General features: G+C 44.5%; 1 protein-coding gene across 5 annotated transcripts in view; it reads left to right on the plus strand.

Moving 5' to 3' along the window:
• Gadl1 (glutamate decarboxylase like 1) overlaps positions 1-27,895 on the plus strand; it is a 179,552-nt gene that overhangs the window by 50,819 nt on the left and 100,838 nt on the right. For all 5 annotated transcript variants that reach the window (XR_004111808.1, XM_031345362.1, XM_031345360.1 and 2 more), the window contains 3 exons: positions 3,796-3,912; positions 9,368-9,432; positions 10,029-10,110. Coding sequence is in view for 4 of the 5 variants with exons in the window: in XM_031345362.1 (XP_031201222.1) it covers positions 3,796-3,912; positions 9,368-9,432; positions 10,029-10,110 (264 nt within the window). In the remaining variant the exon portion in view is untranslated. The remainder of the gene's footprint in view (positions 1-3,795; positions 3,913-9,367; positions 9,433-10,028; positions 10,111-27,895) is intronic.

Below are 27,895 nucleotides of genomic sequence, written 5' to 3' on the forward strand. Positions count from 1 at the left end.
GCTCACATTACAGCTCTAGAGAATCCACGTCCCTGGGTTCCAGCTCACATTACATTTCTAGAGATCCTGACTCTCTTCTGCACTGTCTGTCCTGTGTCTCTTGGAATGTGGTGCTTGGACCTCCATGAGATTCAAATAGCGTTTGTTTTCATTTTTTTACACTTCGTTCTTCCTTGGGGAGGATGCCCTCTGCCTCCTTCTGTGATGACATTGATCGGGGGATCTTAGTATTTTCGGGGTTCACCATCTGCTGTTAAGCCCTCCCTTACTCTCACCTCATGGATCTGGCTGCCCTGGCGACCATCACCTGGAGACTTCCTTCTTTAGCGACTTTGGAGTTCATGCTCCTGTTCCTCCCTCCCTCGTTGGCAGGTCTTCTAATACAAACAGAAATGTCTCCTCATGGATGCTCAGTTTCATAAGGAAATGACCTTCCCTAGCAAGGAGGAAAACCATGTTGTTTTTTTGTTTTGTTTTGGTTTTTGAGACAGGGTTTCTCTGTATAGCCCTGGCTGTCCCAGAACTCACTCTGTAGACCAGACTGGCCTCGAACTCAGAAATCCGCCTGCCTCTGCCTCCTAAGTACTGGCATGAGCCACCACTGCCAGGCGAAAACCATGTTTTTGTTTTGCCTGATTTACCAGTTCTCAATATTTCTACCCTCCCCCAAGCACAATCTCAGGTGTGTGAGCGTTCTTAGCAGTTTATATTTCTAGCATAGGTTGGTTTGATTCCATTGGAGTCATTACTTTTTTTCTTCAACTTTTGGTTTGTTTTGATACCACATGTATAATAAACTGACATAGTTCTGAAGCTGAGACCACGGAAACAGAAGTTTGGAAAAATGAAAATTGCTTTAGTCACATTGAAAAGGAGGGCAAAAGACACACTGGTGTTTCTGCCCAATTTCCTTTGAAGTCAGTGCCCACGTGGGCATGGGTGCACCAGCGACCAGCCTTGCATCCCTCTGCAGACAGTAGCACAGGATGCGAGGGTTTTCGGAGCTCGGTAGCTCAGACCCGCTTCTCTCTTTTCCAGTGTTTCTGGCATAGTACTTCAGACAGAGCCATCAGCATGGAGTTTTGTGCTGGGGTTGATCTCTCTGAGCCAAGGTTACCCATTAAAACATCCTTTAGGCAACAACCTTTGCTTGATGTTGTCACAGAGAGTGTGCAAACTGCAGGGCACCAACCAAGTAGTTATTGACCAGTCCGGCGAGCAGAACCGCTGTATATTTCCAAGGTGGTTTTGAGCATGAGTGTTTGAAGTGACAAACTTTCTTATGGAATATAGCTCACAGGCAGTGAGAACAATGCTGTTTCCCTGAACTTTGTAGTTAACAGCCAGAAACTAGGCAGGAAAAAACAAAAAACAAAAACCAGGAAATAAATAGCACGTAAATGTGTGGTTTCTGGCCCTATTAAAAACATGTGATTTAATAGGTGAGAAGAATTCATTCAAGTCCTCTAATAGCTTACCTGGGCATTTTCTCTTGCTTGTCGGAACATCACACAGTATATGGAGAAGATCCCACCATTAAAGACACCTTAAGCAGTTTCAGCAAATGACTTTTTGTCTGTCGCTTTGAATGAATGACTGATGTGACCCCGTTCTCACTCTGTTTAGCTCACTGACATGATAAACACTTAACCAATTGTGGTTGAGTTCAGGGAAGAACCCATGCTCATGGCTCCCCAGTGGGGGCTCTGTCACCTCCTGGCCTTGTTCTAAAAGGGTTGGGGTAGACCCAATCCTGTGTGACACAGGTGTCTCCTCGGATGGCAACCGGATTCATTCTGTGCCCCTACTATGATTTCTGGGTATCTCCGTTGGGGGATGTGGGACCCAGTGGTCTTGCTCTGCCCCACTTCCCCTAGAGAAATAACATCTTTCTATCAAAAGGTCAGTTAAGTTGTAATAAGTTTGGTTCAAATACAAATGATTATGGCATGCAAGGTTATGAGCATCTATTTGCATAACAATGAACTTCACCAAAAATCTGAGGGGAACTCAGTACTATGCTAAATGGAAGTAAAACCATTTTCAGAAGAAATGAAGTGGACAAGAGTGTCTCATTCCTTGTGTTCTAAAACCCTAGAGCTCATAGCTACCCACAATCCCACAGTTGTCTATAGATTGCCCTGTCACAATAAGTAACACACTTCTGCCACCGTGCTAGCTAGCATTGATGAGATGGGACTCACCCCTCTCTCCTCTTTCCCTGCCTGATTGGCGCGCAGCTGCTGCCATGTGCTTGGCTAACTTGACAGTGATTATTTTTCATCTCTGTGTTATTCCCATTGTCTTAGCATTCTCTAGAGTCAAAGAACTTATGGGATGTCTCTATATATTAAGGGAATTTATTGTAATGACTTAACAGTCTGTAGTCCAACTAACTCAACAATGGGCTGCTGTGGATGGGAAGTGCAAGGATCTAGTAGTTGCTCAGCCCACGAGGCTAGCTGTGTCAGCTGGCCTTCTATAGAAGTAGGTTCCAACAGGTGTGCTGGCGAGTAAATGCAAGCAGGCAAAGAAGAGTGAGTCTTCCTTCTTCCAGTGTCCCGGTGTAGGCCTCCAGCAGAAGGTGTGGCCCAGGTTAAAGGTTTGCACCACCACGCCTGGATCTAAAACTTTCTTTGTCCCAGGAGATCTGCTTGCCTCTGTCTCCTGAGATTAAAGGCATGGACTACCTTGCCTGGGCCTAAGTTTATCATGACCACTGTACCTCAAGATTTTCATGTCAAGATCCAGGTCAGAAAGCTGTCTTCCAGCCTCAAGATCTGGATCACGTGTATGCCCTCCACTTCTGGATTGTAGTTCATTCCAGATGTAATCAAGTTGACAACCGGGAATAGCCATTACACCCAGGATCTCCTTTTTTAAAAAAATGTATTTATTTTATTTATATGAATAGACTGGAGCTGTCTTCAGACACACCAGAAGAGGGCATCAGGTACTCTTACAGATGGCTGTGAGCTACCATGTGGTAGCTGGGAATTGAACTCAGGACCTCTGGAAGAGCAGTCAGTGCTCTTACCTGCTGAGTCATCTCTCTAGCCCACGGGTCTCCTTTTTCTCATCCATGGTCCACTGGCATCTCCTCAGTTCATAAGGTGCAAGCAGCAGCTGTGAGGAGGGGAACGATTCAGGAGTAAGGCAGGTCCTCTCCCAGTGCATGCTGTGAATTTAGCCATGGCTGCCCAACATGGCTAGACCTTCCCTGTGAGATTGCTTTCTTTTCTCTGTTCACATTTCTTCTGTGTCTGCACTTGATTGCATCTTTGTCTGGCAGCCACGGTTACTTAAATAAGCAGACAGGCCTGTATGATTCACCCCGGGGCTATATTTTCATCTACCAGTCCTGCCTGTATTTGTTCAGGTGAGAGGGGGCAATGCAAGCTCTATAGAAGAACAGAATGCCTCCTCAAGAACAACCAAGAAGCCTATGGAATGACTTTCTGTCATTTCCCGTGGTTTTGTCTACTTTGGACCTGGGCCATTACCAGAAAATGAACCTGATGGACAGAATACAACTGACAGGACCTGACAGCAATAATCTTGACTGTAGCCATTGATCTGGACTAATGGAGGACCAGGTTATAGCATTTTCCCAGTGTACTCAACCTGTTTATAATCACCAGAGGCCACATAGTATGGAAGTGTCCCAACACCCACTGAACCAACCATGACCTCCAAGGAGGCCCGTTTGTCCTATATCCTATTTTCACAGCTTCTGACAGGGTGAGTTTCAGAATAGTAGTGATGATTCTCTTTGTGATTGGCTCCTTTTCACAGGGAGCAGTGCCGTTTCTTGTCTGTGCCACCTCTGGTACCACCGTGCTGGGCGCCTTTGACCCCCTGGATGAGATCGCTGAGGTCTGTGAGAGGCATGGCCTCTGGCTCCATGTGGATGTAAGTCTGTCGGTGTGTCCACCTGTCTGTCTAACCTCCAAGTCCTTCCCAGCTTCTCATACTCTCAGAATCGAGAAACCTCTTACTTTGAGTTATGCTTCTCACTTGGGAAATGAGCGTGCAGTTACTTTAAGGCTTCCAGAAGATTCTAAGACCTCAGATTTGTTTTGATTATGTTCTCTGGATTCCATGGGACTTTCTCCTTTCCCACAAACCATCTTTTTTTGGTCCCCCAAATCGGCAAAGCAGTGCCGTGTTAGGGAAACAGTGACAGGGAAACCAGAAACTGCGACTTTGATTTCTGATCTGCATCATCTTCTCTGTTGGGCTCAGCCCAAATTTGCAGTTGCTTCACTTGTGGGGGGAGATGGTCGATGAAGTATCTTCCAGCTCTAAAATTATGATTCCAATCAGTAAAAAAGTGCAGAAAAGAAAAAAATATATCCTACCTTCCATAATTACATGTCTTAATTAAAGCAGGTTTTAGCTGGATCCATAATAGATAATTGTTTGAGGGAAAGGGATATAATTTATGTTCTTCATAATTTTCTAACTTAAAGGGTTAGGTTTTTTCTAATTCATTTCATAAGTCCTGGGGTTGTTCATAATACATTTTCCTTTAAGCTAAAGGTAATTTTTATTGCAGGTCTACTTGTTCAGGGTTTAAGGGTACCACATGTTTTATTTCATTCTCTCCCCTCCCTGCCCTTCCCTTCCTCCCTGCTTCTCTCTCCCTCCTCCCCCCTTCTTCTCTCTCCTCTTCCCTGCTTTCCCTTTCTTTCATCCCCCTGTCTTTCTGTTCCCTTCATCCCATCCCCCTTCATCCACTCCTTTCTCCTCTTCCCTGTAGGCATGGATTTTTTGCAGCCTACTTTTCATAAGGGTATAACCTCCCCTCTAGCCCACCACCCAGCAGAAGTAGTAGGAAAGTTATTGGATGTTAGGGAAGTGGACCTGTTCAGCAATAGCTCTTTGGTGGCAAGCTCGATCTTCTTCAGCAGCAGGTCTTCTTCTTCAGTCCCTTAGCAAACACTAAATGTGACTCAGCAGCTGCACACCAGTCCTCTAGGCAGGCAGACACCAGGCAGGAACCAGCAGCTGTCGTTCAATCCTGAAGGAATCATTGGGTTCGCCAATTGGCCTGAGGCGAGGCCAAGGAAGTGGCAAACTGATGCAGGAACCTCTCAGGAACCTCACGGGAAGTTCTTGGGTGAGCTTCTCTCAATGACAGCCTAGCGAAGAATAGAGAGGTGGAGCGGACCAAACCAATGCTCAGTTAGTGCTTGTCTCCTGGTGTCTGTGGGGTCATATTTACACTCCTTCATCAAGCGTGTCCTTTCAAGTGTCTGCTTTAGCAAGACATCATTTGACATAACTAACTTTCCAAAGAAACTAAAAGTTTTCACTCCACTTCCCTTCCCTTCTGTGTTTTCCTCCTCCTCCTCCCCTCCCTCCCCTGCTTTTCTTTTCTTTTTTCCATCTTCCTTGCCCTCTCTCCCTCTTCTCTTCTCTTTCTTTCTTATCCCTCTTCCCCCTCTCTCTTTTCTTTCCCTCCCTTTTTTCTTCCCTGGCTCCCCTCCTCACTTTTTCCTTCCTTATTCCTTTCTTTTATATGAAGCCAGGCATTTGTGGGTTTGAATATACCTCAGCGAAGGAATGGCTGAACATACCCAGGAGGTTTTGTGTGCCTTCCCAGGCAGGAGAGTAGCCAAGATGTTTCTGATTAGAAGAGATATGCAATAACTCACTGAATGGAGGATAACCAAGCATTAAGGAAATATACCACTTGCAATTTTATAGTTCAGTGCATTTTATTCTTCTGAAGTCAATTGTCTACAGAATGATCGAGAGAGAGGACTGGAGTCCTTTAAGGTTTCACTAAGTAGATGGTAATGCTGGGTGAAGCAGACACAGGCTCACTGGAGCCACTGGGCTGATTAACATGCCCGTAGCAATGCTTTGGGTGATTCTTTGTGACTTCGTTAAATGGAGCTTGTGTATTCTTATCTACTCGATTTTTAACGTACACCTTAGTGATTTTTATCACCTTAGAAATGTGGCAATATTTAATGTCCTGAGAGATAATATGAAGTGAGTACTTTTGTTAACCATGGAAATAAGAAGAAACAGATAATGTGAAGTGAGTACTTTTGCTAACCATGGAAATAAGGAGAAACAATCAAATATGCCAACATCCTCCTTAAATATTCCACTCTCATAAGAGAAACATCAATAGGGGTTACAGGTTTACGTGGAACATTATAGCTACAGCAGCTTTGAAAATGGAAATGATCTAAAGAGATTTATGTGGCTTAGACAGAATTTGTAATTTATAGATGGTAAGAAAAAGATCTTGTTCTAATTAAAAGTTAAAATTTGAAGAAAATACTTCATTGAGAAAATAAGCTACACCAACTGATTGTGCTTGCACATAGTAGGTATGTTGTGTCAGAGTAAATTTGACAGCAGCCTCTGTGAATAAAGAAAAGAAATCTGAGTTAAAGAAACAAATACATCCTAACATTGAGGCAGTTTTTATTCACCCTGCATAGTGGCAGGTATCTAATCCACTGGAAAATTTGATTACAATAGAATATAACTTATGTTTAGGACACCCTATACAATACACAGTCCATTAATATTAAAGGTAAGATCTTGGCAGGATCACAATAGTTGCTCTGACTTCTTATACATTTCTAAGGACATTAAATCCTTTTCCGGTTGTGTGATCTTTCTCCACCCTTCCCCTGTAAGAACTAATATGAGGGCCAGGAAGCAGGAGAGGGTGGGGTGGTGAGCAGAGGGAAGGGGGTGAGGGCCAGGAAGCTGGAGAGGGTGGGGTGGTGAGCAGGGGATGGGGGTGAAGGCCAGGAAGCTGGAGAGGGTGGGGTGGTGAGCAGGGGATGGGGGAGGGAATAGGGGGTAATTTGGAGGGGAAATCAGGAAAGGGGAGAACATTTGAAATGTAAATAAAGAAAATATCTAATAAAAAAGAATGAATGTGAGACTCCTTGGGGGCTGTCCACCTTTCTGGCGCAGGGGCTGGTGGTATCTTCTAGGCCTAGGTCCCCAGAGACGGCCCTCTTTCCCTCTGGTTGCCACAATTCCCATGGGAGCTTTGAGATAAGCTATGTCTATTTTCTTTTTTAACTAGGGTCTCAAGAGCTTGCCATATAACCAAAGATGGCCTTACAAACCCTCTGTCCTCCTGCCCCGTCTGCCAGGCGCTGGGATTACAGATGTATGTTATCACTCCCGCTTACTGATCTCAGAGCTTCCGTGAATGGCAATGGCGGACAGACACTCTACTAACCAAGTTATGTCTGCAGCCATGTTGCCTTTAAACTGGTGGGCTTGGGGGGCTGTGAAACCCTGCCTTTACTCTCGCCTCCAGCTGTATTTTAAGGCTAGCTCTATTAACTTACGAGCTGGCGATCAGAGAGCAAGATCTTGTGATGCTTAACACGTACCTTAGTGACAGTCCTTAGGGAGGGAGAAAGTCAAGTCATTCCGCCACGACAGTGACTGGTTTGATGTTGTAAATTCTAGAGTTAGGAACTGGGGAAAGGAACTAACTAGAAGCAGGGTCATGGCATCAGCTGGGTTAGTTAATTCATTTTTTCTCCGTTTAAATCTATTGAGAAATAAATTTGTCCATGGACGTTCCCTATCCTGCCCAATGAATCAAAAGAAGAATTCTTGTGATTTTAAGTTTAAATCTGGCTGGGTAGGATTTATTTGGGGTGGGGTAAAGAAGAGTCAGGGGTCCTACAAGTGCAAATGTAGGGAAGGAGGCTGGTTAATTGCAGGAGAGTAGAGATGGGTGTGACCGATCGGTCCTGCTTCCTTCAGGTCTCAGTCAAATCTAATCTTTTCAAGGCCTGTGGGATGTGGCAGCCTTGAGAAGGTAGATGTAGGAAAGACTAAATTATGAGTCCGTTTTATTAATCCTTTACTTGGGGATTTGGGCATTGACAAAAAGCAGAAGTTATGGAGTCGTCAGGGACTTTGTTGAATCAGGGCTGCAACTGAAAGGATCCACCTAAGGTTCAGGGTCTGAACCTTGAAGATATGTTCACTTTAAGGGCTGCACAGACATCTGACCCTGGAGTGAATTCATCCTTAAGCTTACACTGCATGGCTCATGATCCTCACCCTTGGCCCTGCCATGAATGGAAGTTACTCTTAGAAGGGATTTAATGCCACAGGATAACTGGCGCTGTACTATCTTGGCTACCAATGGGCAGCTTTAGTACTACTCTGAGAGCTGTAAGAGTGTCTCATTTCCTTTCTCTTCTACCCCTAGATTGTACATAATCCTCCTGCTTCTTAATATACCATGGCATCTATCTGCCCTTGACCTTACTATTGAAAGAAAATAGTATCTATCTGCTAGGCAACTCTTGAACTCCACTGTTGCCTGAAGCATCCCCCTCCCCCTCAGCTCCCCAGGTGATACTCTCCCATTTGGTTAAATGATCACTCTAGTTAGACTACAATAGTATCTGGTAAAGAGAATGGGCTTGGGGTCCCCAATCTGCTTTTAATTACCCATGATACACCCCAGGATACCTACCTAGTATTTCTGAGCCTTAGTTTCCTGCAAAAGTGGAGATAGCCATAACTCCATCCTTCACAGAATGCTGTGGAATTTCATGAGGGAATCTCAGAGCATTCAGTAGAGCACAAGGTCAGATGCCCTCAGAGTTTCTCCCACAGCTGCCCTTTGTAGTCTTATACATTAAAACTCACAGTTCGGCACCATTTTCAGGAACCAAATTAACTATCATGTCCTCCCATTTGGATTGCTCCTCCTTCCCTTCCTGCCCCCTTCCCATCAGATTTTGAATCCATGGTCTTCGCCTCTGTCCCATCCTCTGGTACTCAGGACATCATCTCCCCAAGAGACCACTCCCTTAAGTTCCAAGTTCCCTCTCTGTTGCTCTCCTACATTTTGCTTGCAAGTATTTCTGAAAACCACTTGTCTAAAAAGATCTAATTTTCCTTAGAGGATAATCTTCCACCTACCCAACCCCTCATTGACCTTCTAGCTCCTTTGCCAATGATGTCCTCACTCAAAGCACAGAATACTAACCTTTGGCTCATGACTCATAGTACAATCTATGCAGCAACAATATGGATCTGCCTTGTGTTCCAGATCCAAAGGATCGACAGGGCTGGGCTGTATATTTGTGACTTCTTTTTGTCCATACAGAGCTCAATTGGCTATTAATACCCCCTTTTATTTATGATGTGTGATTTTACATCTATGAGTCAAGGAGGACTCATCTACTCTACTGGGGTTCTGATCACCTGATCAGACTCCACAGAATTCAAATCAGTAAACATGATATCAAATGAAGTACCAAATGGCATGTGTGGGTTTGCTATGGCAGTTCATGGGTAGGATAATCACACTGAAGTAACTGGTTTGTGTATAAATATATTTCAACAGGCCTCTTGGGGTGGCTCAGCTTTGGTGTCAAGAAAGCACCGCCGGCTCCTGCGTGGCATACACAGGTAAATTTAGTCTCCTGTTTTGCGCCTTGACTTTTATTTAGGGAAAAAAACAATTTTTAGGATGTCTCCATCTGAGTGGCATTTAGAAATCATGGCTTGGGGATAACGCAGTCAGTTAAGTCCTTACAATAGGACCCAAATCTATCCCCCAGAATCCATGTGAAAAATTGTCATGTGTGGTAGCATACACATAACCCAGTGTTGTAGAGGCAGACATAGGCTTATCCTAGAGACTTGCTGCTCTGCCATCCAAGGCTAATCAGCCTGCTCCTGGCCAACAAGAGACTCTATCTCAAAAAAACAAAGAGGTAGATGGTATCCTGAGGAACGATACCATCATTGACCTCTGGCCTCTACACCCGCACACACGCGCACACACACACACACACACACACACACACACACACAGACACACACACGCACACTGCAAAAACCATTTTTTTTTCTCAAACAGAACACCCTCTAAATTGTTCCTGTCCTTTAGAAGAGGAGTCCCATGGACCGGTAACTTATATAGGAGACCTCAGTAGTAGTTCCCGTCTCCCGACAGCAGCTAGCCCAGCCCCTCTCTGATCTCTCTTTCTTTAATACTACAGAGCTGACTCGGTGGCATGGAACCCACACAAGATGCTGATGGCGGGAATCCAGTGCTCAGCTCTGCTTGTCAAGGACAAATCTGTGAGTTTTCCTGTGTTTTCCAGTAATCGAATGCACTCAGTCTCCAAAGTTGTAGAAGCTCCACGGTTGCTCATTCCTTGATGTCTTCGACTAAGTGCAGATGATCCCCCAGGAAATGGCCATGAACTTGAAACAAAGGATAAATAGACTCAGAGAAAGAACTTGTACTTCTCTAGTAACCTTGTGGATTTGATTGAGGCATTATATAATTTTATCCATTAGAAAAAATATGGTCTCTTATACCCTTATTTGGATTGTACTTTAAAACTAGGCTTTAAATCTCTCTCTCTCTCTCTCTCTCTCTTTCTCTCTCTCTCTCTCTCTCTCTCTCATTGATTGAGTCTGGGATTTAAGTCATCACAAAAATTCTGCTCACTGGAAAAGTGGAGCAGATGTGTGTCACACATTACCTCAGATGCTTAATCCACTTAGCAGGGACTTCGCTATGTGTTTGAATGGGAGGGTACTAGTTAAGGGCTGGTCTCTGACTACGGGGTTAGTGGGGATGGCTTGCTCGAGCTCTTTCTGGGGTATGAAGGAGAGTTGGGTGTTACTCTGGATGACTGAAGCAAGTGGGACAAGGGTTGCTGAGCTGCTGAGCTCCTCTTGGCCAGAGGCATGGCAGACATGCTTCGTGTGGGTTAAATAAGGATCCTGTGGGAAGTGGCCCAGGCTGAGAAGTGCCACTTCGTTCTTAGAAATGCCTCCTCAGGATCTGCAGCATGTGGGTGATCTTTCCCAGCCATCTGTTTACATCGGAGGGGACTCCCTTTGCCAACGTGAAAGTCATTTCTGTTATTTTTTTTTAAAAGGAGTTTTGTTGCAAATGAAAATCATATTTAAAACTTGAAGTTTTACTCTTACATGTGGAGATATTTAAATGGATTTTCTTTCTTTCTTTTGTAACAAATAAATGTGATATTCTTATGTTAGCACCCTGTGTGTTTTGACATGGCCAAATAGAGTGTCCATCCAAAATTAAGAAAGATTTTGCATCTACAGCAGTAGCTACTTTCAGGGATATGGTCTGCCTCTGAATGTTTTGTTAGGTTAGTTAGTTCTAGTTGACTATTGATAGGTTGGTTATGGTTGACTGTCTTCACATGTTGGTAAGAGTTGACTCTCTTTACAGGCTGATTAGAGCTGGCTGCCTGCCTTCACAGGTCGATCAGAATTGACTGTCTTCACAGGTTAATTAGAGTTGACTGTTTTTATGGGTTGGTTATAGTTGACTATAGTCATGTTAGCTACAGGTGACTGTCTTCACAGATTAGTTATCCTTGACAGTGTTCCCAGTTGGTTATAGGTGACTATCTTAGTTACCAGTTGACCCTTTGGGTTTAAATTATTTTAAAACTGTGAGTTGATTGTATTTATAACTGGAGATAGTTTAAGATTATCATGCCACTTTGAGTCAAAGAACACACTCAAGTTACTCACAGATGCATATTTAGGACAGGATAGAAATAGGTGTAAACCCAACTTCCTTTTGGACTAGATTCAGGGACAGAAACAGCCCAGATGCACACTGTGCGCCAGGCACTTGGCATTTTCTTTCTCCCTCCTCATCCGACCTGAATGACAAACTATCTGTTGGAGTGATGTTCTCAGAAATGGAAAATTTAGACAGAAAGTTCTGAGTACTCTTTATATAAAAACTCCCTGGCTGCTCTGTTTTTTCTTCTACTCTGATCGTATCTGAATGACCTATCAAAGAATTGGCTCGCATTTATGTAAGTAGGCAATTATACTTCTGAATCATACACCTCATTAGTAGGGGTTGCATTTTCATGTTTTGAAAATGAATTCTTTCCTAATGGCAGTGATGACGATGGCCCCTGCCCCCATGGCATGAGTAAGAGGGTAACAGAGTCGCAGTCGCTGAGCAGGGATCTGAGCAACTGAAGCAACATCTTCTTGAGGAAAAACTTATTTTTTACTTAAGTGGATTGGAAAGCTCAGCCATGAGATGGGAGAAACGTCAATCATTTCCAGGAGTTTTTTTCTTTGAGAGTGTCTGTCTCATTTATACCTGCTTTCTCTGTGTTATTCTGCTTTGTATTCATTCAGTCAGCCTCTCAATCAGCGGATCTGACTGACCCAGAAAGGCCCTACACTGTGCTTACCCTAGGAGTTGGGCAGTGAATAAGAGACATTTTCCACAGTCAGAGAGTTTGTCACTGCACAGAGAAGATGTCAACAGAATAGGCTTATTTACCTCCTTGTGTGATGTGTGCTTCTGCACATACATGTGTGCGAATGTGCTCACCATGCAATAGCATGAGACAGGGGTTGACACTGGGATGCCTTCTTCAACTGCTTCTCAACTTTATTGTTTGAGTTAGTGTCTTTCACTGAACCCAGAGGTTACTGTTTCTGCCACACTAGATGGCTTTGAGTCTCCAAGCACTACCGGACCCTTCCCCAGTGCCGGGAGTACAGATGTGCACCACTGTGCCCAGCTTTTATGTGGATGCTGGAGATTTGAACTTAGGTCCTCATACTTGTGCAGCAAGTGCTTTAACCACTGAGCCTTCTTACCAACTTTACCTATTTGATCCTGTGCTTGGTCTTTTGATAGGAGCACTGAATATCAAGATGCCTTGGTTCTAAGTCAGGTAGCTGTTATATTCTTCTTCTCTTCTTATCATCCCAGTACTTACCAAACAGCTTCCCTTTTGATCTGCATGGCATAGATCTGGCCAGTTTGATGCAGAGCAGTTCAAAAAAAGCTTTGAATCTCTGATAAAGACGATGCTCATGAGATGAAAATCCCCCCCCCCCATTTTCTTACATGTGAGCAGTGGTAATAGAACTAGAAACATGGATGTCTGGCAGTCACCCTGTGAACATAAAGCAGTGACCTTAGATTAAACCACCAACATGTCCATAGTTTCAAAGAAGAAAGAAGAAAGTCTTGCTCTGGGGTAATAACTACAACTCTGAAAACACCTGCTTTCAGACTCCATGACAGGATTCAAGTGACACAAAACATCCTTGTGGCTAGGGCCATCTCCACTGGGTGAGCTGTGTGCACAGTAGAATACACTCTCCTCTGATACAGAGAAGAACATAAGATGGAGAAGTCACAGCAGGGAGACACAGTATCCCAGGTGCAAAGAACAATATGTGCAGATTGGCTAAGAAAAGAAAGGCCTTGTTAAGTTCCAGAAGCTGGAAGGAGTTTATTGGGGCTGACAGAAGCACAGATGATAATGTTAAAGTGAGCAGGAAATGGGATGGAAAGTTTAAGCTGTGGGCAGACCACACCACGATTTAGAGATCATCCTAACAATTTCTGACTTGATCTTTAGAAAGGGAAAGAATGCTAAAATCAACAGTATTGGGACCGGAGAGGCACCTTGGCATTTCAGAGCACTGCTGCTCCTCCAGAGGACCTGGGTGTGGCTCCCAACAGCCACATGGTTGTTCATAACTGTCCATAGCTCTACTTCCAGGGGATACTAGGTCCTCTTCTTGCTTCCTTGGGCAGCAGACATGCATGTGCTACACATACACACACGCATGCAGCCAAAACACCTATATATATAAAATTAAAACAATTTCAAGAATGGAAAGCATTCTGGAAAGGTTTTTATTTAGGGAAGTGAGTTAGAAGAGAGCAAGAATGGATGCAAGAAGGGAGGGAGGGAGGGGAGGAAGGAAGGAAGGCTGGCTATATTTATGCAACAGTTGATGACAAGTGCATCAGTTACTTGTCTCATACTGTGAAAAATACCCTGGTGAAAGCAACATTAGGGGAGGGAGGATTTAGTTGTGTCTACAGTCCATCATGATGGAGGAGTCATGGTGCTAGGCACGTAAGGAGGCTGTTCAAATTTTGTCCATCACTGAGAAGCCAAGAGCAATAGATGCTGGTGCTCATCCCACTTTCTCCTTTATGTTTAGTCCAGGAGCCCAGCCCATAAGATGGTGCCCTTCACCATGTAGGTGGGACTTCCCATTTCAGCTAACCTAATCTGGATAACCTCTCAGAGCATGCCCAAAATCTTGTCTCCCAGATGAGTCTAAATCCTGTCAAGTTGACCATCAGTATTAACCATCGCAGCTAGGAAGTTATAAAAAATATGCTATGATGTCATATATCTATATTATACCAATTCTACAGGGCTGAATGGTCATGTATCTATGAGAGATGAAAGAGAAGGGGTGTCAAGGTTGACTCAGTACTAACATGGCAATTGAGTGACTTAGACTCTTTAGTGAGATGGGGGAGGAAGGATTTGAGCATGAAATCTCTTTATTACGGTGTTGGATATCTACAATGTGAGAATACAATCCATTCAGGTAAAGCAGCTGACCTATAAATAGAGGTCTTGGCTAGATAAATCTACCTAGAGGATGCTAGCTATCCTAAGGGTGGTTGCAAGTCTTCAGAGGAACCTTAGAATAAGAAAATAAAAAGAGATCTAAGCCTCTGTCTTTGTCTTAGTTAGGGTCACCAATACTGTGATAAAACACCGAGATCACAAGTAGTTTAAGAAGTAGAGGGTTTATTTGGCTGACACATCCTGAATCACACAGTCCACTGAGGGAAGCCAGTATGGGAATGCAAAGCTGGAGACTGAAGCTGATGCAGAGGCCATGGAAGGGTGCTGCTTACTTGCTTGCTCCTCATGGCTTGATCCTCCTGCTTTCCTATAGAAACCCAAGACCACTAACCTGGGTGGTACCACTCCCAGGGGACTGGGCCCTCCCCCATCAATCTCTAATTAAGAAAATGCGCTACACTCTACTATACGTTATGCCTATACTAGCTGTTATGGAGCCACACTTTTCACTTAAGGTTCCAGCCTATTAGATGACTGCAGCATATGAGGTTGATTTTAAAATACCCAAAAAGGCTTGAAGAGCTTCAGGGATTGAGTAGAGGAGCTAGAACTCCATGGGAAGGCTGAGTTGGAATGGCCGGGATTTGGAATGTAATGGATTCAAAGAAAGAATGCATATAGGAAAATATGTGTGATCTTGTCACTGAATTTCCTAAAGCAAAAGGCAGTCTAACAAGCAAAGAGCTGGGCAGATTTATTTAGGGCCAGGTTGTGTGTGACACAGGAGCCCTTTAAACGTACAAACTGAGGACTGGGGAATATCCCACAGTGATAGAGTGTTTTGCCTAGCATCGTGAGTTTCTAAGTTCAACTCAGCTTTAGGGTCAAAGACTTGAAGACTGATGTGGGATATTTTATCACACTGTGAACCCCAAGATTGTGTTATTTGTGAAAGTACCTGTTTCTATTTGTAGTGTGGCTCCACCCTTAGCAGATACTTTCAGTCCTTCTGGCTGAAATACAGATACGACCTTAGCACACACCTTTAATCCCAAACAACGAAGGTAAAGTTAATTTGTAGAAGGAAGCACCCATGTTTGAATGTGATATCTAATTGAGTGGCAGACAGTGTTACAAATCAGAGAAAGATTTGACAGAATAGGATCTGCCCAACTCTCACAAAAAGAGAGAGGAAAGTGAAGCTAATTGAGGGCCAGTGAAGAGGAAGGAGAGGAGGCAGTTTTATTTGGAGTTGTACAGAGACAGGTTGAAGAGAGAACAAGCTAGACACAGGTGAAGACAGAAAGAGCTAGAGAATGAGAAGGAGCCAGAAGATTAGATCATGTTGTTACAGTAAGTTTGAGTCGAAGCAGAGCAATTTGGGAGAAAACAAGAGAAGCCAGATTGAATTAGTCAGCTTGGCGAGGAATGTGAGCCAGAACAGCTGAGTTGAACCATCCAGCCAGAGCTCAGAAAGAGCTAGAAAGGGTGAGCTCATTCAGCAGTTAGCCTCAGAGTCTGAAAACATTCTCGGCCTGGAGTAGATTCTATGGAGGCTAGAAGTTTCCAGAACTAGGCCTGCATTATCAGACTGGAGCAGTATAAGCCCTGGAAACAACAATTACCAAGAGAATAAAAGATAATTTACTGAAGACCAAGTGAAAACAGAGGTTTTCTGTGACTGGCCGTACAGAAGTATCACCAGAGAAGGAAAGTAAGGGTGGGATGGCTCATCATGGCCCAGTTTGCTCAGCTTCCTCTCCGTGCCAGGAAGAACCAGCATATAGGGAAGAAAAGTCAAGGAGTTCTTTCATAAACACTTAGGGAGAAGAGTGTCAGAGCGACCTCTAAGCTGTGCCCCCATGGGATGGTGTTCTTAGTGTAGTGAGTGACTTCTGTTCTTCATCACTGTATCAGTTCCTGCCTTGTCTCTGTGGCAAAACACCAGGCAGAAGCAATTTAAAGAGGAAGGGTTGACCTTCACTCCTGGTTTCTGTCTGTCCTAGCAAGAAGGGCTGATGGAGTTCATGGCAGTGGAAGGGTGTGGTTTCCCTTATCCACAATGTGACACACTGGGACCAGAAAGAGTGAGACAAAGAGCAGTCCGAGAAAGGGCACCCAAAGAATCCGCATCTGTGACCTACTTCTTTCTGCTTGGTCCCCACTCCTAAAGTTTTTACAACCTATCAAAACAGTGTCACCAACCAGGGACAAAAGAGTCCAATTCATAAGCCTGTGGGGGCATGTAAGACTCAAACCACAACATACTGACCCTGCTTCCCAAAGGATCCTGGCCAACTCATATTGTAAAGTGCATTCAGTCCAATTTGAAGAGGCTCAAGAGCCTTAATGGTCCAACATTGCTTAAAAGTCCAAATCCAAAGTCTCTAATGAGATTTGGGGCATACTCTCAGCTACATACTTCCAATATACAACAGCACAGAGTAAGCATCCTCACTTCCAAGCAAAGAATGGGAAGATAAGGAAGCCAAGACTGGACCAAAGCAGTACGGAAACCCAGCAGTGCACACACTGAGCCTTGGAGCTCAGCTCATGTCTTATGTCAGGATGCATAGAGGCATCATTTGAGCTCCAAGGAGCTGGGGAAGTCCTGATTCTGGGTCCCTGTCATTGGCAGGACACAAGGTCCCTCTCAGGATGGCTTCCTGTGCTACCTCCAGCTCTCTTGGACCTTCCATCATCCTGAGGTGTCCACTGCAACTTAGACCTTGCCACCACAGCCTCATGCCGAGCTCTCTCAGGCGAGAGAGCTAACAATGTTCAATTTCTTCTACCCCAAATTATTCCTTTTGGGAATTTGGAGATGTGATCATTCACATGACGTGTAGATATTGAGCTCATTGCTAAGCCCCGTTCAGGCCTGAGTGGACCCGGATTGGTACCCAGTGAACAGTGATTTTAATTTAGACTCCCCTCTGCGGTTGGTGTAAGGATTAGCTCTAGTTGAAAGACAGCAAATTAGCGCAGACGGTGGTAAGGAAATGGTCTCCCTAACTTACACTCAGTACAGTGGTCAGGAAATGGTCTCCCTAACTTACACTCCATACAGTGGTCAGGAAATGGTCTCCCTAACTTACACTCCGTACAGTGGTCAGGAAATGGTCTCCCTAACTTACACTCCGTAGAATGTTCGTGGCACTGTTGGGAGGGTTTGCTGAAGTGGGCTGACTCATTCTCTGCCTTGGTCAGGGCTCACTGCAGGAACAAAACTTACCAACACTCTTAAAGCTGTACTCCCAGGAGCTCCCTTTGTACCGGGAGGAGGGAAAGGAGGCAAGATAGCCCCAGGAATTTGTGGTTATAAATAGGTTGACCGCAGGTGTAAAAGGCATGTGCCGGGTGGCTGTGGAGGAAGAAAGACCATGTTCTGATACTTTGATCAGAAATGAAAACCCATGACTCTATCTGTGGCACAGATGCAGAAAAAAAAAATCTCAAAATCCACCTTTCAATTTCTGAGTGTTTATTAGATGAATTTTAGTTTCCAAAGACTCAAAAAATAAATGTTAACGGGGAACTCCTCATCAGAAGTCCTTTGGAGTGTTAACGCCCCCATTTCTGCAAAGCCCTGTGTTTGAGCCCGGCAGGCACAGGGTATTAAAGGGGCAGCTTCCTTTCTTTTTATTTACAAAGATTATGCTGGCACTAATGGATTGTTTTTGTTCTGTGTGTGGTATGTGTGAGCATGTGTGCATGTGCTTGCATGTGTCTTGTGAACTTGTGTGCATGTGTGTGTGCATGCATGTGTGTATGCATGTACATGTGTGCATGTGTGCGCGCGCGCGCGCGCGCGTGTGTGTGTGTGTGTGTGTGTGTGTGTGTGTGTGTGTGTGTGTGTGTGTAGCAATAAGTTGATGTTGAATGTAATGTTGCCAGGCAGTCTCCCTGCCAGCAGAACCAGGTGAGAGGGAGAGAACCTGGTCCAGCAGAGACTCTTGGGGCTGAGCGGGATGGTGAGTGTCGAAGCTCGGGATCTCCTGCCTCCCCAGAATAACCACCCCGAGTCTGGAGTCTGTCAAAGTAGGAACTCATTTTAATGTATCAATCTTTTCTAAGGGCTGAGAGAGGAGGCAGAGTTTTCTGCTGAGGTGAGATGACATAGGGGGAGGGGAAAGTTGATGAAGGGTATGGGGTGGAACCAACAATTACTCTATGTCAGCAGGAGCTAGGCAAAGGCAGGCTTAAGCAGGTTGTGCTGAGTCACTCCAGTACTGAAGCGACTAGGACAGTATACAAAACTCGAGCCAGGCTCGGGTTTGTCCTCAAGGCCCAAACCAGGGCCAAATAGGGCCCAACATAATGTCTTCCCTTATCATTCTCTACATTAAACACTGAGGCAGGGCCTCTCATTTGAAGCTATAATTTGCCAATTTGGCTAATCTAGACAGCCAGGATTAGGCTGTCCTAAGGATTTTTAAAAGCCCATGTCCACCTTGAGATTTCTACTTCCAAAGTGCTAAAGGAAGGAAAGACGAAGGAAGGCTCACAGAACACTGCTCTCTGAAGATGCCCATCACTTGCTTCCTGCAGCATCCATACATTTAAGTGGATGGGTACCCACCTAGTCACCAACCCACAAAACATGCTGCACAGTTTGCTTTTGCCACACAGCCTTTCAAACCCAATTAGGAATACCGTTCTATATCTCTCTGTAAATTTTTTAATATCTGAGAAGCATCCTATCATTCAATATGCTGTAGTCTGTATAACCGACCACTTTAGGATTGACTAAATGTTTTAAAATTTTCATTATTCTGCTTCTTAGAAATTATATGCACACATGTGTGTCTGCATGTGAGTGTAGGTGCCTAAGGCCAGAGGTATTGGATCCTCCTGGAGCTAGAGCCACAGGAAGTTGTAGCTGCTTGATGTGGGGGCTGGGAACCGAACTCAGGTCCCCTGTAAACGAGGTATACACTCTAAACAATAGAGCCACCTCTCTAGCTCCACTCTAAGTTTTTGTAATTACAAATTTAATTGCCATCTTTGAGGCTCACTCTGTGTAAAATCCTAGAAGCTGAAGAAGCAAGGTCAGTGTTCATGATGATTTTCTGTACTTGCTTTGTAATTTCCCTTCAAAAGTTGGCTACATTGTCACTAGGAGAATAGGAGAATATGTGTTTGACCTTTGACATCAGGAGGTATTTAGGGATGCCACTGTGCTAGGCAAGATATCTGTTCACTTGTAAATATGGTGGCAAGCATCTTCCTTCTAATTTTATCTGGTGACATTTTATACCCACTTCTTAAGCATCATCCTTGGCTCAAGACATTAGCACATAATCCTTTGTTCCCTAGGTTTCAGATGTGTAGCCTGAGAGACCATGGCTCATTCTCTTCCATTCATATTCCATCTAGAGGAGGCTCAGCTGTAAATTTGGTGGGTTTTTTTTTTGGGGGGGGGAAGGGTGGGAAGAAGGGGATTTATTCAGCACACAGCCATTGAAGATGGGCTGTGGGTCATGTAGGGCAGTGCTGAAAGAGAGAGAGAAAGGAAGAAAGAAAGAAAGAAAGAAAGAAAGAGAGAGAGAGAGGAAGAAAGAGAGAGAGAAAGGAAGAAAGAAAGAAAGAAAGAAAGAAAGAAAGAAAGAAAGAAAGAAAGAAAGAAAGGAGAGGCGAAAGGAGGAAGGGGAGGGTGGAGGAAGGGGAGAGAAAGAAGGAGGGAAGGAAAAAGGAAGGGAAAGAGGGGAGAGGAGAAGAGAAGAAGAGAAGATAGGAGGGGAAAGGAGAAGGGAGGAAAAGGGAGGGGAGGAGAGGGGACTGATACCTTCTCCCACCACGGTTCCCCCGCAAGACAGAATTTCTGCTGTAATCATACAATAGGGTATTTGGTATTTCACATTCGCATTTCTGGTTCTATTCTAAATAACATGTTACTTCAGTGGTCGCTCTTCTGTGCCATTCCAAAATACACAGGAAAAAAAGAAGAGAAATAAATAGACTTTCCAATAAATAGAAAGTAGAACAAAGTGTATCTGCTTCAGTGAAGATCTCCTTTCTGCTCTTGTGTTTCGTCCACGGAGCCCACCTGAGCAGAGGTGTTTCCTCGCATGCAGGGAACTCATGTGCCTTTGCTAGACACACGCACTATACATCTCTTTAGAATAGCAGCCCTGCTCACTGGGGTAGGAGAAGAAGAGGGAGGCAAGTGTGTGAAGTGCCTGGAAGGGAGAAGCTCGTCCCTTTCAGGGGATTTCCAGCTTCCCATGCTCGACGCAGCCAGAACTCAGCATCTTCTGGATGCCTGCTCTTCATCCGTGATAGTTCTTCCCTGGTACGTTGGCCAAGTGGAGAATAGCATCACTGTGGCAGAACTAATCACATCCATGATGGACAAAATACAGGTTTCTTTGGAAAACTTTCTCCGTGTGTGATTTATGTGAGTGTTTGCAAGTGTATGTGCATGACAGGGAGGGGGCAGAAGTCAACACTGGCTGCCTTCCTTAATTTTTACCCATCTTATTTTTAAGACAGGGTCTCTCTCTAAACCTGGAACCCATTGATTGGGATAGATCAGCTGGCCAGCCAAGCCCCAGGATCCTCCTGCCTCTGCCTCCCCAGCACTGGCTTGCAGAGGCATGTGACACCACACCTGGCCTTTTATTTGAGTGCCTAGGTTAGGAGCCCAGATCCACAGGTTTGTGTAGCAAGCATTTTACCCACTTAGCACTCTCCTAAACTCCCTACTTTTAAAATCAAATAAACATAGATCATTTTCTTTTCACACAACTCTTGTGCACGCAGATGCTTCGATGGAGGCATCACAGAAAGAAGCAGGAGGCTGTCCGTCACCAGTAAGTGACACGTGTTTTACCTTTATCTAAGATGAAAGGAGTTATAATGTCATCAGCAACTGGTGTTCAAAATCCACAGTAGTCATCTCCTACCAACAAATCAATACAGTTGGGTTTCGGGGTTTGGTTGTTGGTATTGCCTCGGTCATTAATTTTAATGAGAGAGTCTGTGCCATGTTTCAGACTCAGGCTCCTCGTAGGCTGGTACATTAATTCTGTTGCTTACAGAGTCTCTAGGGTGTGCTATCACACACCCATGATCGCACACTACAATATCAATCATTAGTTACTATCTGGGCATAGACAAACTGAGGTCCTAATGCAAAGCATGAGCAAGCCGGCCGCAGAGGCTGTCAACGGCCCCTGGAATCATCTCACGTAGGCTGTGACATGAGCCCCTCACAGACAGGATGGGCCTCATTCACCCTGCAGTTCTGCTCCACAGGTCAACCACTCACTGTCAGTCAATTAAATTCAGTAAAGACACTTCTTAGGCCAAGGAGATGGCACAGTTGGAAAAATACAGGCTTTGATGGCATGAAGACCTGAATTCAGCCCCATAACACGCAACAAGAAGGATAGGTGGATCAGGGAGTGCCAAGTCTCAGTAAACAAAGTAATCAGAAGACTGGGGAATGGCAGGTGAGGCTGGCTTCTGACCTCCACATAGGCTCATGGACACACATACATATGCACGCATAGTACATGCATTAATTAGCCAATAGAACAAGCACCCAGAAGCAGCTTGGTTTGAAACTCTCTCCGTTACTAAGTCCTGTCTTTTCTTACACACCCTGATGTTTTATGTCTCACCAACGGTGTCCTCTTTTGAGGGTAAGATGGAGATATTAAAGATATTTTAACATAGGATTTAAGCACAGGGGCTAAGAGAAAGGGGTGCCTCGAGAGAAAGTGCAGCACACACCCAAAACATGCCTGTGAGCGAGTGCCTCGGTGATAAATCGTGACAACCATCCCTTCTCCTGGTGGTGTGTGCTGTTGTCTGTCTCGCACATATTGTCTTGTGTATCTTGACATAGGCACCACACACACACACACACACACACACACACACACATACACCACACACACACCACACACACACACACACACACACACACACACACCACACACACACACACACACACATCCGTCCCAGGCTGGCACTTACAGTCTTTGCTCTGTACCAGCACCAGGCCTGTTATTTGGATACTCAGGCACCTAATAATAAACCAATGATTCATGCTTTCCATCCCTAGACACCAAAGCGTCTTTCCCCCAGGAAGTTATTTTTGCTTTGGAGTCTAATGAGGGTAGACAAGTAGAAGAGAAGCTTGCTCTCCTAGAGTTTGCTGGCTCCCTTTTGACCCCCTTTGAAGGAGCCGAGCGGCATTCACCATCTGCCCACTCACTGGCTGTGACTGTTAGTGGCAATGTTGCACTAAGCATCTTGGCCTAGAGCTTTCTAATTTCACCCTTGAATTCCCCCAAAGCATTTGGGTGCATGCCACCTGGTCCTAGGGATTGGAGCTGCATGCATTTCATGTGCTGGGGTGCTGTCCGCTTTTCGGGTCCCATCCCTCTGCCTTCTATTTCCAGAGAGCCCTGAGGGGGTGGGAATCTCTCCGATGTGCTTCCAGGTGAAGAACTCACTCATCTTGGAAGCCAGCCCTATTCAGTATAAAGCCCCCAACCTTCATTTCAATGAAAATAATCACGAATGACTCCCTTTTTACTAAGAAATAACTGCAAAAGAATTTGACCTTGTGTCTTTCTGTCATTGAAACTATCCCAGAAAGAGGCCCCCTTTTTAAACCCACAGACTAAATCTTTCTTATCGTACTTGGTAACAATCTTCTAACACAGGAAGATTATATAAGTTAAAACTCCAAGAAAGAGAGGAACATAAGGGGGTGGGGGCACAAAAGCAAGCCTGGGCTGAAGGTAATGATGAGAAGATACAGTCCGTAATTAGCATGGCACACCTGCCTCTGTGGGCAGTCTAAAACTCGCTTTTAGCCTGTTTCAAGGATTCCAAATGTCTGCCTGCATTTGGCTCTTATTTTTCTGTTGCCACATGACAACAGAGGCTTAATCTTCTTCCCACCCCCCTGGTGTGACTTCTTGGAATAAACCACTGAGCTCGGTGGTTCTCCTTTGTGTACCTCTACCTGTCAGATCTGTTGCCTTCCAAGGCTGAAGCCTCCTATCAGGGTTTTTTGTAGCTTTATGATGCCCAGGACAGAAGAGTTAAAGAGGGCAAGAAGTCAGTTATTTTCTGGGGATTTCCTTCTATGGTAGTTCAAAGTGTTAGTCACATGAATTTCAAAAAGGAACCTGGTGAAGATCTCAACGGTGATGAGTCTAGTTTGCTTATAAGGATGTTTAGTAATTGTGCTTAAGGTGTAACTTGTCCAGAAAACACTGAGGGCATATAATGAAGATGAATTCACAACTCATTTATGAGCTGGCTAGAAAGACAGACACCATAAGACAGAATCGTGCGTATCTTTCATGGGCTCCTAGTACCCATGGAAGTGGTACCCGGGTCATGAATCATCTGTTTCCAAGCTGTGGGGATACAGAGGGCTCATGTACAAGCAAGAGTACTGCATAGCAGGTATGCCTGCCGGAGAGGTGTGATAGGAGCCAGGTGTGGTGGGTGACATCCTTAAGTGAGGTCCGTGAGGCAAGGTTATTTTTGTGAGTTTGAGGTCAGCTTCAGCTACTAGTAGTGAGTTCAAGGGTAGCCTAGGCTATAGTGTGAAGTTCTGTCTCAATATGAAAAAGACACAGAAGGAAATCACAATTTACAGAGATTTGCAAAGTATGAAAGTGTAGCGTGAAATATTTTAAAAAGCACCAATGCTACTGCTGGTAAGGGTAAGGCACTGGTGGGCAGGCCAGCCTGTTCTCATCTCAGCAGGCATTCTGAGCCGGAGCTCTGAAATCTCTCCACCTGGCTCACTAAGTTCCCATGGCGGGTCATTGCCATACCACCCCCACGTTTCCAAATTCCCACCGCTTTTTGGGGTGCACTTCTTGCAAACCCACACTTTGCCACCGGCGTACCTTTCTATCTGGAACCCAGATGAGTTGCTGTGTGAAGGAAAACACCACACAAACTTAGTTTAGAATCAACGGGTAACAAAACTGTTGGGCGCAGCAACCTGCATCCTAATTCGTAAGCCATTCTAAGTTAAATCCTGCCACCTGAGCACTGGGCCTCTGCTACCCACGTTTTTCCTCCGAGCTCCATCCACCACCTAAGTCTCCCCCTCTTCCGCTGTCCCTTCTCTGACCCAACAGTCCCGCCTACTTGCCCAGTGATTGGTTCCTTGACGTCTTTATTCACTAGGGGAAGGTTCCCTTGAAGTCACCTGAGCCCTTCACCCCTCATTCCAGGCAGCCCCTCTTGGGAAGTGGCATTAGCATTAAAATGCAAACAGCGCCAGGGCTGCCCACAACACTTCCTCCTTTTTGTCCAATTAAAAGGCTCTTTTCTCAGATATAAATTGAGCACTACGATTACCATTTTGTAATTAGTAAAGTACAAAGTACACCTAACACCCAGTCCATTATTTTTGTTGATTAAATAGAACACTCTGTTATCTATCCTACTTTAAAAAAGGCTTAGAAATCCATACGTTATGTCCTGGTTAGCTTGTATACTATCTGAAAACTATCTTCTCAAATATGTTCTCTCAATGCTAAATAGCCTGGGTTGGCTGTGAGACTATAACTAGTCTTCAATCTTGTCAGAAATCCAAGAACGACCAACATTATCTGAAAATATAGGAAGCCTAACACAGCTTCTAGAACTGAGATAAATTGTAGAGACAGATACTGGGTTGCCTATACAACCCCAGTAAGTCAGGAAGTTGGAGCATCAGCCTTCTGGCCCAGGATCATCTGACAGACCTTAAAAAACAGGAATTATTAAGGACTAGCTTATTCTGTCTCAGCAGAACTAAGTTGTCCTAGCCTGTAACTTGTGTCCTCTCAAGAACAGTACAGGTCTGCAGGAGAAATGGCTAATTTCTGCCCAGTGGCCACCCAGCCACAATGTACAGCCTCACCTGGACATAGAGATGCTCAGCGGCTTCTTTGAATCCATGGATGGGGAACTGTTAGGGGCAGATTTGTCTCAACAACAAGTGAATAAATATCATTAAATGTCACATCTGAGGATTTCTAGTGTTTTTGAAAACTGGACTGTTGTCCATTAACTACTCTCAGCTGTTTCTAAATAAAATATCTTGAAAACACCCTAACAATATGAAAGGACTTCATTGTACTGTGTAGCAGTGCATTCAAATAGCTGGGAGATCAGAAGAGGTTAGCTCCGTGTGTGTGTGTGTGTGTGTGTGTGTGTGTGTGTGTGTGTGTGTGTCTGTCTGTCTGTCCGTCTGTCCGCCTGTCCGCCTGCCTGCCTGCCTGCCTGTCTGTCTATCTGTCTATCTGTCTGTCTGTGTCTTTGTGTGTATTCACTGTGTCTTTGTGTATCTGTGCATATGCATGTGTGTGTGTCTGTGTGTGTCTATACGTGTGTGTCTGTGCGTTTAATGTGTGTGCGCGCGAATGTCACGATGCACCTATGGAAGTCAAAAAACAATTTGCAGTTATCGGCTCTCTCCATTCACTGTGTGGGTTGTAGGTATGGAGCTCAGGTCATCAGGCCTCGCTGCAGGAGAACATATTAGTTAGGCCTGGTTTGAGTGTTCTCCTTAAGCTCTCCCAGCCTGTACTTTGTATTTTGTATGAGGGTCTTAAGGATCTGCAGACCGGGTATGAAGTCCTTTTAGAACCACCACCACACCGCGGAGAGTGAGAGACAGTGGTAAGCCTCCAATGTAAACACACTGCCCTGTAAAGCAAGCAATTACATTAAAGCAAAGAGCGTAGCTGCGAACCAGACGTGCTCCGTGCCTTTCTTCTTTCTGCTGACTAATTTTTCTTTTTAGTTTTCCTCAGTAGTCTGACATCCCCTGAAGAGCATAATTTCTTTTCATTCCTTTGATGTTTCTTAAGAAGTTGCAGTGTGTGTTTACTAGATTTGTTGTCATTTCAATGTATTCTAGCCATTTGTTTATGTGCTGGGCTCTGAGGGAAGTGTCACTGTATTGCCCAGGGTGGCCTCAGACTTCTAGCCTTCAAGTGATCCTTCTGCCTTGGCCTCTGGAGTAGGGGAGAATTTGTCCTTAAGATCCCCCCGTGCTGTGGAATAACCCACTGCGTGTTCTCACTCTTTGGTACTAGAGCAGGTGAACACATGCCAGACTTGTTTGTCCAGTCCACTGTTCATAAGCACTTAGGTTATTGTGGATTTGAGTTTTGACATAAATTTGCTGTGAACATTTTTCTTTTTGTATGTATCATTATTGCTCGCTGAATCTTGGAAGTTCCATCTGGAATCATTTTCCTTCTCGAGGACTCTACTTATGAATGTCTTATTGGCTGATTTGATAGCATATTGTGACTTTTAAAAAAAAAGTATCTATTTTCCCCACATCTAGAACTCCAGCGAGTGAATTCCTTTCGGGACTTTGACGATACATCCCCTTATACAGAATTTCCTCTGCTTTTTGGTATTATGTTTAAATGTTACCCGTTTAAGTGTCTTTTTTTATGATGAAATGACTTTTTCCTTTGGTTTCTGTTAACATTTTCAAGCTTTAAAAAATGTTTGGTACTTATGTTCTAAATATGAGTTTTGTTGAATGTCTCATAACTCGGCTTTTTAAATTTGTGGAGTGATATTTTTTATGAGCTCAGAAAGTATCTGCTTGGCCACTGTTTCTGTCTCCTTACCTCTTTCTCTGCCACTGCATCTAAGTGCCTACTGGACTTCTTCACGTATTGCTTTTTTCCCCCTGCTATGATCTATTACATATGTTCTATAATCTTGTCCTTTATAGATTTATTTATTTATTTAGTGTGTGAACAGGCATGCATGTGCCACAGTGCATGTGTAGAAGTCAGAGGACAACTTGCAGGAGTCAATTTTCTCCTTTTACCTCGTTGGTTCTAGGTTTGAACTTGTGTCTTCAGGGGACAAGCTCCTTTACCAGACAAGCTGCCCAGCCAGCTTCAAGTTTGACTTTGAAAGTTTTTTTGTGTATTTGTGTGTGTGTGTGTGTGTGTGCCAGGGTATACATATACATGTGGGAGCATGCATATAGAGGTCAGAGGACAACCTTGTCTATTTCTCCTCAGATGTTGTTCACATTGTTTCTCACTGGCCTGGATCTCACCAGTTATGCCCAGGGACCCCAGGGATCTAGTCTCCACCTACCCAGAGCTGGTACAAATGCATACCACCATGTTCAGCATTTTACATGGGTTCTGAGGAAACACTTGACCACCCACTTCCATCCTTCCGTGCTCCACTATGGATGGTTTCTTCTGACCTTCCTTGAGGTTCACGAATGTGTTCTTCTAGTTAATGGTGTCCTAACAAGGTTGTCCCTGCATCCTTACATTATGGCTCTCATGTTTTTAAATTTCTTACTGATACCTTTTTTACCTATATATTCTTCCTAGGTTCCTGTTGAAATTTTAAAGGTGAGCACTGATCTCCCTGAACACTGTACACAATCTTCCAGCTTGTCTTTGCTAACTTCAACCTCTGGACTCTCTCTCCCTCTCCCCTCCTTCTCTCTCTCTCTCTCTCTCTCT

Source organism: Mastomys coucha, unplaced genomic scaffold, assembly GCF_008632895.1.
Source record: "Mastomys coucha isolate ucsf_1 unplaced genomic scaffold, UCSF_Mcou_1 pScaffold23, whole genome shotgun sequence".
NCBI lineage: Eukaryota > Metazoa > Chordata > Mammalia > Rodentia > Muridae > Mastomys > Mastomys coucha.